Below are 12,494 nucleotides of genomic sequence, written 5' to 3' on the forward strand. Positions count from 1 at the left end.
TCGTGAACAGGTAGCCAGTGGGCTTTCCCTCTTGCCAGGGAAATATGTTCTTTTTGTGCAATGTTTAAGGCTGCTTTTAGTGCCTTATTTTGTATGGTCTGAAGTGTTTTGATGTTCTTAGTGGAAGAGTCCAGGAAAGAGGGCATTACAGTAGTTTATGCTGGAAAGAATAATGGTTCTGGCGATTGTGATACAACTTTCAGGTGTCAGGAAGGGTCTGCATGCGTTGATGAGCTTTGACGTATGCTGAAGGTGATGGCATTTACATGTCTTGTGAGGGAGAGCGAGGAATCCAGGTAAACTCCCAGCATTTTAACTTCTTAAGAGATTGGGATTATGTTACCATAGATAATGAAGGATTTATATTCTTCGTTGAGTTTATTCAGACACGATTGTGATCCTATGAGGAGCATCTGTGTTTCCTCGTCATTTAGGCAAAGAGCATGTTGGGGGCATCCATGCCTGGATGGTTTGATATATTTTGATTACAGCGTTGGAATCAGTATTGCAATTGCCTGAGATGGGAAGGAGGATCTGGGTATCATCTGCGTAGTTAGTGTAGGTGACACCCAGATTGTCCAAGAGGTCAAATAATGGCTTGGTAAATATATTGTAAAGTGTGAGACGCAGGAGCCTTGGGGCACTCCACATGAGACTGGGGCTGGTGGCGTAGCTGCCGAGGTGGAGAAAGCCCTCATTGTTCTGTTAGATAGGAACAGTTTTATCCAGGCTATCGCTTTGATAGAGAAGTAGGCAGCTGAGGATAAGTGTAGATGTAGGATGTTACAGTCTACCAAGCCAACGGATGCAGAGAGATCAAGCAGGAGGAGGATGGCAAGCTTACCCTTGTCTTTAAGCTCATCCATCTGGATTTTTAAGTCCAAAAGTGCTGATTCTGTTCCATGACCTGGGCAGAAGCCAGATTGGTTGAGGCCAAGAAGGTTGTTAGTTTCAAGTTATGTCTGAATTTGCAGGTATGCGACTCTGTCTGGTATTTTGAGTTGGAAGGGGACAGTTGTGATTGGACGGTAGTTGGTGGGGATATTAGGGTCTAATGTGGGCATCTTGAGGAGAGGAAGGACACAGGCATGTTTGAGATTTGTTGGTATATAGCCGAGGAGAAGGAGTTGTTGATAAGTGAGGTGATGAAGGGGACAACTCTACTGTACAGTCTTTAATGAGTGATGCTGGACAGATACCTCCTTGACATCTGGATGGCTTCAACCCTTTGATGATTTTTGTGACTTCGGGGACCGTGACCGGTGGTTAATTTTGTGTTCTTTATTGCCAGGATTAAAGTTAACAAAAAGCTCTGGGAGTCCATCGCAAGAATGTATCTATGTGGGAGAAGTGGTGCCTACATCGCCGGCGTGCATGGAAGGGAGCCTGCGGCCTGGAGATCAGATCCTGACCATCTGCGGGCTCCCTGCACAGGACATGAGCATTGAGGAGGCAGTGCAGGTGTGCGAAGCTCCGAACCACCTCGTCCAAGTCCAAACCACAAGGTAATTTCATATTTCATCCATATTTCCTGAATGAATGTTGGGAGTTCTTCAAAATTATATGCAGTGGTTTCAGGTTATTTAGATGCAATCATTTCTAATATGACAGAAATTGAGGTGGTCTGCAAGTCACATAGGAGGGGTTCTGAGCTGTCAGTCAAAGATGCTAACCACAGGTAATTTTTGTGGAAAGGAAGTCATAAAATGACATGCCTAAAGAATTGGAATTCATATGTTTTTGTAAATGAAAATATTTTCATGATGAAATATTTGGGGCTGAAGGAATTCTGTAACCTAAAATGGAAGTCATTCGTTAGATAAGAAGACAGGCGGAATTCTCCAGACTCTCTTATTCGAGTGATGCTATGTGTTAAACTCTTGATTAGGCCACACAGAGTGGACGGAGTGACCATGTGAGACGTGTAAAGAAAATCAAATTCCATCTGCACATTTAACAATACTTCTGTTGCTCCCCAATGGGAAATCATATTTTAAACTTTAACTTCCAGATCACTATTTCTTGGAGGGTTAATGGGTATTTTATGGATTTAAACACATCCAAAAAGGGCTTCAGTGAACTACTGCTTGCCACTCTACTTCACCTTGCGTTCGCACACTAAGAACATCTTACATTCATAGACTGAGTGATGTGAATGATGTGAGTGAGGTGAGTGAATGGGGTAAGTACGTGATGTGAATGAGAGAGGTGAATGAGTGAGGTGAATGAGTGAGGTAATTCAGTGAGTCTAGGGAGTGAGTTGAAGTGGTGAGGTATGCGTTTGAGATGAGTGAGTGCGGTAAGGTTGTTAGGTTAGTGGGGTGAGGTATTTAGGTGAGTGAGGTGAGGTAGATAGGTGAGTGAAGTGAGGTGAGGTAGTAAAGTGAGTAAGGCGAGTGCAAACATGTATAGATCCTACTTTAGTGTAAGCATCCTCTTTGAGAACCCTACTCCCTTTTTCTGGAGGCTAGAGGAGGAACTGCTTATTTTGGGCCTGGTCACAGAGATATGGACGCTTACACAAGTATCTTCCCTCCAGTTCACCGACATCCGGCAGGCAGGGATCCCCCCAGAGTGGGAGATGTGCACGGGAAGCTGATGAGTGAAATCCCATCTGTCCTCTCTCCAGCTGACAACTCTTTGATGGTCTCCAGCCATCCTGCGGTGAATAATGCATAGTTCCCCTGCTTACTATTGCTGCAATGATTAACCTGCTTTAATTATCAAACGAAATGGAAGTGAATCTTTAACCGAATGCGAGTCCAAGCTGCAGGCTCCGCTTCTTCACACCTGGGAAGTCTGAGCTCTCTCATTCATGGCGGGCGCCCAGGATGCTACTCCTTCCCCATGTCCAGGTCATCTTTAACAAGCACAGGCATGTCCTCATGCCAGGTCCCAGCCCACCCATGATCTCAGCGATGAGTCGGCTGGACTCGACAGTGACCTCGAACTTGGTCAGCTAGGCTGAAAACAGACGTTCACTAGAAGTTAACTACACTGAACCAAGAGGCAGACAGACCCACTGGTTGAAGTAAGCGAGAACAGTTGGGAGCGGTATTCCACTACTATTATTTTTTACTGTTAACAGCTCCACTACTTTTTGCAACCATTTTCACCATTCCGGAACTGTTCTTTATGAAGTTAAAGCACGCTTATTCACTTTACCACCGGATATCAGTTACAGCTAAACTGAAATGTATTTCAGCTCAATTGGCTGACTGCAACCCTTGAAAAATGTGCTGCAAGTTGCTCCTTTCGTTCCTACTCTGTCCCCTGCCGGAGTCACAGTTCCACTACTTTTTTGGTACATACTTTTATCACTGGACAGACCCATTCAATTGTGAGCTTGTCCTTATTTCTGCCGTTCTCAATACTAACATCAACATCTGACCTGCTACACTCATCATTTTTTTTGTACTTAAATATTTATTGAATTTTCAATCATAAATACATAACAATAACTTTCCAACTTAAACATATATACAGAAACGTACATTACATTTCTTCATAGTAAGGCCTAGTAACAATTGCCAATCGTCAGAATAGAACTAGCGGGTCATTACCTTCAAACTACTAGTTCATAATTCTAGAAATCTTTCCCATATTTGTTCATACAGACTTATTTTTTTGTCTCTGCAAAAAATTATTTTCTCCATCCTCGACACTTGCTGCAAGTCCAACATCCAATCTGACACATCTGCTATTTCTTCACTTTTCTTTTTCCGTTTCCTAAGAATACTTTTTTTGCATAATTTGAGGCTCTGAAGAACCAACACTACACTACACTCATCATTGACCACTGCTGAGAGTGATCTGTAATCAATAGTGTCCTTAACCATGAGTTAGCTGGTCTCAATATTAACCTCAACAGTGAATCTGCCACAATGGGTTCTGACTACAACCATGAATTAGCTGTATTCAAAAGTGACTTTATCCATGTGTTTGCTATTCTCAATACTCACCTCGGCAATTAGCTTCATTCAACATTGACCTCTGCTATGAGTCACCTGTACTCCATAGTGCCTTCAACCATGACTCAGCTATTCTCAATATTAACCTCAACGTTCGATCATTCTCAGTTCTGAGTCCAACCATGAATCAGATATACTGAACATTGAACGCCTCTGTGCGTTTGCCATTCTCAACACTGGCAATGCTGTTCTCAATAGTGATCGCACTCATCACCCATCGCACTTCTGTACTGCTACTGATGTCAATCCTAGATCAGTTCAGCACAATACCGACCTCAGCCACGAGTATGCATGACGTATTTCTGACCTCAAGCGTAAGTCTGATTTACCCAATGATGGCCCCAGCCACAAATCTGGTGTACTAAATACTGACCTCGTCAATGGGTCTGCTTTACTTAGTATTCTCCTTGCATACTTTTCTCTTGCTTAGAATAGCCTTCTCTGTGTTACTACAGAAATAGGCATGTAGCTGCCTTTCCTATGCCTTCCTCTCCATTCCCATATGCTTAAGTCTTTGGCATTACCTCTGATTCCCTCTTCTCTTTCCTTCCCTCACTTTGAGGAATCTTGCAGCCTATTCCAGGGCAGTTTATGCCAGCTGCAGCCAGACTCTCGTCTTTGACTGTGATAGTGTCATTCAAATGCTTTTAATACGATTCACCAATGTGCGTCAAGCAGCTCTCCTCTAAGGGTAGCACGGGCCGAGTTTTTAAGACAGTTGCTTAGAAATGTGAGTGGCAAAGACACTTTATAGCACAATGCAAACAACAGTGCACAAATATGAATGGATCAGCATTCAATGAGCAAAGACTAGATTTATTTAAAACCAGAAGCAGGAAGTACTTTTTACTTTCAATGGGCCTCATTCCGAGTACGGCGCTAACCAATGGCGCTATTAACGCCTTGGTTGACGCCGTACCAGGACCGGCAGCGCCTTGGTGGATGGCGGAATTACCGCCCCATTCCAAGGTTGGCGGGGCGGTAATTCCCCAATCCCCATTTACCCTTCCCCATTCCCATTCTTGCCCCATAGGGCATAATGGGAGTGGGGAAGGCGTCAATTACGCCACCGTAAATTACGGTGGCGTAATTTACATCAAGGTCCCTTAGCGCCATGGTTTTTAACACCTGCTAAAAGCAGGTGTTAAAACCACCATGGCGCAAAGGGAACTCGGAGTATGGCGGTAAGGGATTACCGCCACCGCTCTCGTTAGCGGTGGCCGCTATCCCTTACCGCCATGCTCGGAATGAGGCCCAATGAGCTGTCAGTCTTAAGGGAAAATGTGAGGGAGAAATTAATTTAGAAAAAGTCTTGCACAAAACTCTTTACGCTAGTGAAGTAAGCATCCACATGTACATTTTCCATGCTGCCAGCAGGAGTAGGTAAGAAAGCACCAGGAAGTGATGGCAATCCAAGCTTAAATGTTGTACAGTGAGTCCTGATTGGCTAAGGACTCTGGCACCAGCAGATGAGACCCTCCATGGATAAGAAATGGGGCAGCCTTGTTTCCAGAAACCATATCTAATAGTTCGCCTGATGCTGGGATGGGGTGCAGTGATTTGTTGCGCTCTGGTATTGAGAAGCGCGACTGGTGTGCCTTTAGCTGCCACAGCGCTCTGGATATTGTGGAAATTCAGAGAGAGTTCAAAAGCAATAAACATGCCTTTTTTCTGGATTCCTTGATTGCAATGTGGTCATTCATTAGGGTATGTTGTGTTCCGGACATTAAAGAGTCTTCTATCTCTGTGCACAACTCTACCCGTTGAATTTAAGGGAATACATCAATGGCGGCTGTCTTCACTGACAAACTTCTCCTTCAACGGGCTTAAGTCCAGTCCTGGCTGTTCTGCTCACCAGCTCCTTTTCCCAAACACGAAGCCTGTTTTTTGCTGACTCCATGAAAAAGGGGCAGCCTTTCCAGGCTGCTTCACTCCTCCTCCACTGTACAGATAAGAGTGGCTATCGCAAGCTAGCTACACGTCTGAAAGAGAAGAGGATTTACTTATCCTTTGTCTAGGTATATATTGGGAATTTGGGGAAGTCACTAATCACCCAAGCTTTGAAACCAGACTGCTCAGGTGTCCCATTGGGCATCTTCCTGGGAGGGAATATAGTATCTATCCCAAAACTGTACAGTGTTCTAGGAATGGCCAGGGTGGAATTTCCTATCTAGATGGGAGCAGAATTTTGGGTCTGTAACTAGATTGCCTATTTAATGTTACAAGATGATTCCGTGCCACCAGCAATGGTGTTGCTAGGTCTGGAAAAGATCTGGGGCTACGCTAATTTTAACTCTGTCAGGACTCGGGGCTAGCTAGCCTTTTTGGTTGTAACCCCTGAGCTTCTATACGGGGCTACAACCAAATGACCTGGGGCTATAGCCACCTCAGCACCCCCTAGCAATGCCTCTGGCCACCGGGAACACCGTTCTCCTGTCCTGGGTTCTATTTTACTTTAGCTTAACTTGAGTCCATGTTACTGAGTTGAGGTGACCAAGGCTACAACTCTCTGAATGCAGCTGACAAGACAAGAGTCCGGTGATATGTAATCCTCCGGCCAATTACCTGCCACCACTGCCACACTTCTAGCCATTTTGCATTGGACCGGTCAGAGAGTGCCAATATAGGAGAAAACATTAATACAAAAACCCTCTTTGTACAATAGTGAAAAGGGAGCTGAGTGCTCCAGCCCTGAACGCGTAATGCACCCGCTACTTATCAGTTGTCAGGCACCCCCAGCATCGTTCCACGCACTCAAATCGAGTCACAAGCTGTACAATCACTCTATAATTTGACATTTGTCCCACGCAGCTCTGAAAAAATTGCTTCTAGCCGCTCTCTGAAAAGAAGAGCGATGCAAGAAGAAAAAACGGATTATCAGTTGATTTTCAGTGGCTGCACACTGCAAAGGCGTGGTTACATTCTGGGGAATGTCCTCTATGTTTAAAATAGAGTTTATTTTAGTAAGAGTTTGTTGTCTTGATTGGAGATCCCCTAGTAGGGTCATGCACATGTATCTTGTCCACTGAGTAATTGGGGATGGACCATGCAAGCGCCTTAGGAAATACAGCCTTAAAATCAGTCTGAGCCCACACAGTAGCGAACCTGAAGAACACTGTAGCTACCTGTACCTCTCTTTTGCTCCACAAATCAAAAAGGTTTGCATTTTTTAACCGACTGGAGCAGTTGCACCTGAAAGGCCATTTAGCCAATAAACACTGCACTGCCATAATCCAACATGGACTTTTAAGAGCATATCCATAAACTCCATAAACTTAAGTTGGGCATGGGGGGAGCATTGCAACCAATTTGAAGATGTCGAAGCCTGGAAAAGGTTCCCTAACCACTACTCAAATTAGGGCATTGAATCCAAGACTTGCCAAGTCACTGACTGTGATTACAATAAATTGGCCTAGCTTTGTTCCTCAGAGCATTTTTCGAGGAAAGTGACTTGGCGTCTAGAAGGAGTACCTCAGTCTTTGCTGCTGTCGGTTTTATATTATTATTTTTTCCGCACATGTTCTTTCATCGTCCAGTCCGGCCAGCACTTCGCCGCTTTCACCAGAAACGTTCACTAACTCTCATCAGCATAGAGTGGGTACAAAAGTTCCCGAACCCTGAGCTGGTGCACGAGAGATTGACAGCAATTGGGAAAAAGTATTATTTTTAGGGGGATGCGCCATTCAACTCCAATAGGAGCAGAGATACACACCAAGGCCATTTTAAGCACTTTTGGGGCCCTGGGCACGGACATCTTTGAGGCCCCCCTCCACCAAACCAAAGGAATTAAGTGATTAAGAATATCTGCCCCGCCCCCTGCCGCAATCACAACCCATAGGTTGATATGCTGCCTCACATCATTAAAAATAAGGATAATTCTTGCACTAATCAGACTGGTAAACAAGTGCCATTTGAAGACCAGCATTATCAGTCTACAAAGAGGTTACTTCTGTTCTAACATAGATACAGGAGACTTTTTCTCAATAGAATCCAGGCAGGTATGCAGCCTGTAGTATTAATGCATGACTGTATGTAAAAGGTACATGTAACCCAGAATAGACAGAGAACTCACATTTGCTGCCTCACAGAATGCAAACGTGCTCAAGCATGGATAGAGCAGACCAATCGGTAGGAAGGAGAAAGCTACACATACCATAGCATGGATAGTGGATGCAGATTAGAAGCTACCAGGATGGTGTCTGTATCCAGACAGACTGAGATTATAAGTGGGACATGGTTTTCAAATAGTGTTGCCGTTAGAGATCAAAAGAATGAAGTGCCTTTGGTGTGCAATATATCAATGCTCACTATTATAGTGGAGGCAACACTACAGCCAGTGAAACCACGAATGAAGCTGTTTTGAAGATCTTACCCTGAGAAGGAAATCTCTCTAAAAGGCTACAATTTCTACATTTGAACATTTTCATGACCATTTCTTACCATGAGCTGAAATAATCTCATTTTATAAAACTGACTTGGAAAGTACACACAGCACATTACCAAAATGACAATTTTTTAAAACAAAATATTATAAAAGGGTGTAACACAGAATGATTGTAGCTTCATTCTCTCCATCATCAAGAGACGTATATAAGTACCAGCATACCAATCAGCGTGACTTAAAAGATTTAATCTGCATTGGTCTTTGGTATTTTAAAGCTTTCCATACTTCCAAAACAACGGCTTGTCAAATTGTCATTTATAAACGTGCAGAAAAACCTTAGACTTTTAGAAAAATACAAAGTTTTTTTGTGTCAAACGAGCAGACTTTAAATTATGCTTGCCGAGTCCTTCACCATCTGGTCCGCTCCCTTCTCTCTACCACCCCTTCCACTCAAATGGCCTAGATAAGAAGAAAGATCAAGTAATGGGCAAAACGATGCCACCAGCATGCGAGGAGGCAAACTGCACAGAAGACAGTACAATAATGTACGAGGTATAAGATGATTGATCAGGATCAGTGTATTGTCTGCTGGCAAAGCCAGGATACAAGCATGAATGATTTGGTTCCAAATTCTGATACTTATTCATCTCTTGGACTAACACTTTATTCTAATCATTGCAGGTGATTGCCTAGGTTTTACAACACCCTATCTGACCAACCCAACTTTTAGACCTTCACCATAAGTATGACATGTTCGTTTTATAGCAACCGCTATCTGGTGCAGGTATATTGCTGATAATAGCACCTGCTGTGTTGCAAGACCAAGTACATATGCAGGCAGGTTTATAAACTTCAGACATAGGAAAGGCTCAGCCAGCCTTACAGGAATGTGCTATTCTAATCTTGCATAGGAACACATATCAATGCGTATCACACACTGAGCTAACTTCTGAACCATTGTGGCACTCAATTTACCAGTATGCATTTCAGAATTGGCTATTGCACATGATCAACATAATTCCCACAGGAAGGAAAGAATGCTACAGGAGTTGTGCCACAAGGAACACATGAACTATATATACCACCGTGAACACAGAAAGCATAACATGATTAATTGATCGAGCTAGAATGTACATGCCAAAACAGACAGGCAATAGGTTTAGAGCCTCAGCATCATGCACTATAATATATTCTGATGTGTGCTATTTAAGTCTGGTGAACAAAGGAATCTTACTTCTTTAGTTCAGGCAGCCTTGTGGGGGCCCCTCCAAGGTGGGGGACCTGGCCAAGCGCCCCTTTTGCCCTCCCATAAAAACGTCTCTGATACACACCCCTAAACGTATCTCTCTCTTCAAGCAGGGATCTAAACCTTTTCACCGTCGGCTCAGGCACCCAGGAGCCTTCTAGAGGCTGGTTCAGCAAGGGGTAAAATGCTGCAGACAGATCCAGCATAATGAAGAAAGGCAGATTGCCTTCATCCATACTTGTCAGGATATGTTCCCCGTCACCACATGTGCCACCTTCTCTCCTTGGTTGAGGTGGAAACTGTGCTGGCTCACATCAAGGCACACCCTCTTCCTCAGAAGCCTGCAGGTGGGCCACAGTCATATTCAGGGTAGATGATACTACAGTCTCAGAAGAACCAGTTGAGACAAACCTTAAAAGCATAAACAAATCACTGCAATTGACCACAATGTATCTCACTGCCCCTCCCCCTGTACCCACCCCTGTCTCTATTACTCTGTGTTGTTCTCTGGCTTTCTGAGATTCTCTGTCCCATCTTTCCCACTCTATACTTCTCACATTTCTCTACTGTCCTCTCCCTGGATACCCTTATGTCAGTCTACCTCGGAGTCATAAATTCTCTACATTCTCATCTTCTCCCTGATCGCTCTTCTCACATGATGTGTTTTACTTTTCGCAGGGATGGCCTTCCAGTTGTTCCCGCTGGAGCAGAACAGGGTAAGAATGGTCTATGTTCTTGAGCAGAGGGTCAGAGTGTGTATAAAGTTTACTACATGCAATGTGTGATATTCCGAGACCAGGCGAAGAGTGAACATGGAGCCAACCGTGGAACAGCGGAAGTTGATGGCAGGGTCTGCTGCTCACGGAGACGTGTGTTTCTGGCATTTAGGCTCTGAGCCCGGATTCAGTCTTCCGTCCACAGCCCTTGCTGGTTAGACAGTTTTAATCTAGACTGGAGCACATTCAGGGTGGATTTCCAGAGAAATGTGTATTTCACCAACAGCTAGTGTGGGGCACAATCAAACAGATAATAAAATCCAGTCAGGTATTAACGAATTACTATGAGAAAGCATAATTTACAGCACGTCAGTGATGTTTTCTGGACATTTCTTTGGTTGATTTCTTTAACCCTGACTGCATTTTACTGTTTGTTCATAATGCTTACTGGTTTCAGCACCCACAGTGGACATTGTTCTGGGAAAGGCAGGTCACATGTTCAAATCCCAGAAGGACCAACTCAGCCTTTCATCCCTCCAACGTCGGTAATAGGAGTTGGCTAAAATTAAGACCTGCTATTTACAGTATTGCCGGCAGTGGTGACTCACTGTCCCCATCTGGGGGAAGTGGATGTAGACCTTGGAGCGGATGCCTGCAGAGAGCAGGGTTACTCCCAGGCACTGACACTTGGTGCAGGACTGCTAGACTCAGGTCCCCACAGGTTGCAACGAGCATGTTCCTCTCTCAGGGTAGTAGTCCCTGTATCACTGGGCCAGGCGGGTTGGTTTCAGGATCTTCCCGGCTACCACAAGTGAAAGTATATAACTTCTTCAGGGGTTATACAGCAGTGATGTATGTATAGCGCCTCTTTTGCTATTGCTCAGACGACAATTTCTGAGCAAGCAGGCAAGGGGCGCCTGCTTCCTTATCTATTTCTGCAACCTCTGCTACCCCCACCCAACCTGTGACTCCTTGGCTGTTTCCCCTATGTGCAGTGCTCCGTCGATTCCCAGCTAGGTTTGCACTTTATAAATCCCATGCATACATGCGTTCATAATCCTTGGGGGAATTCCGGTTGACCATGCCAAAAAAAAAGTGTTGTCTACTGGATCCACTTGGCAGCATATGGGTTTTCGACATCTACTATTCTGCACTGGAGACATTTCCAGGGTATCTAATCATTTTACCGAAAACAATTCAGCAGAGTGTAAGTTTTACCAAAGTAAAAAATCCGAAAAAATACAAGCATAGGAAAACGGAGGGGGGAGGGGGAAGGCAGGGGGGTAGTTGCCTTGGGGAGGAGGACCCCCCCACCAATTAAAAAAAATATATTTTCCCTTGGTAAAATATACCATTCTGAATTTTACTTGGGTAAATTCACAAATAGCCCATTTCCATTTGATTCCACTTGCATCTTGGAACTGGCCCGTTACATCTTGGTTTCGTTTGGTGTTTTTAATTGAACCAGTAGAATTTCGCCAGTATTTTCCAGTACTAGAGCACGAACACGCCTTGTACTTTCTGGGCCAGAGTCTGTCTGCCTAAGATTTTTTGCTGCCCAACTAAACATTGCTACATACGCCCTCGGAGGCCCCAGCCAGCCTAGTTAGGGCAGATACTGAAGCCAGCCCCCTAGCTCCCTGGCCGGCACTCTCCGGCTGAGCAGCACGGACACTTATTGCACCTTCTCTGCGTATTTTGATCCCGTGGGCCAGGCCTGCTGCTCCCAGGCTGCTGCTGTTCCAAGCTGTTAAGTGATGGGATTAATAATTAGCAGAGGAAGGGCCCCCACTGGCGTATCACTGAACATGTCTGTGAGTTATCTGTCCAGCGACGGACGTTTCTTTTCCTGTGACTCCGAGTTGCTTGGAGACTACTATCTGGGGGGTACATGGTCCGTCCACGGTATGTAGAGGTGACGGAGAGGGCAGTTTCGTCAGGGTCCAGTCACAGCACGTTTTGTGGCGTAAAAAAAAAGATGAAACCACACGCTGTTCATCCTGGGACTTCATATCCGGTAAGGGTATGTTTATATGGTCTGTCATATTGGAAGTCTTCCATATAAAAGGTCTCTGGCGGGTCAGTGACGCAGACTTTAGGGTGCCAGGTCTGGAGAGCGGGAGCAGCGTGTATACACAGAGGTGCTGACGCACTGTGTGGCGCAGCGTAAAAAGACA

General features: G+C 44.7%; 1 protein-coding gene across 3 annotated transcripts in view; it reads left to right on the forward strand.

Annotated features, from left to right (window-relative positions):
• Window positions 1-12,494, forward strand: part of FRMPD2 (FERM and PDZ domain containing 2) — an 878,187-nt gene that overhangs the window by 707,600 nt on the left and 158,093 nt on the right. For all 3 annotated transcript variants that reach the window (XM_069611181.1, XM_069611182.1, XM_069611183.1), the window contains 2 exons: window positions 1,292-1,505; window positions 10,280-10,317. In XM_069611181.1, the coding sequence (XP_069467282.1) occupies window positions 1,292-1,505; window positions 10,280-10,317 (252 nt within the window). The remainder of the gene's footprint in view (window positions 1-1,291; window positions 1,506-10,279; window positions 10,318-12,494) is intronic.

The sequence above is a fragment of the Ambystoma mexicanum genome, chromosome 8 (assembly GCF_040938575.1).
Source record: "Ambystoma mexicanum isolate Mex_15411 chromosome 8, UKY_AmexF1_1, whole genome shotgun sequence".
NCBI classification, from domain to species: Eukaryota; Metazoa; Chordata; class Amphibia; order Caudata; family Ambystomatidae; genus Ambystoma; species Ambystoma mexicanum.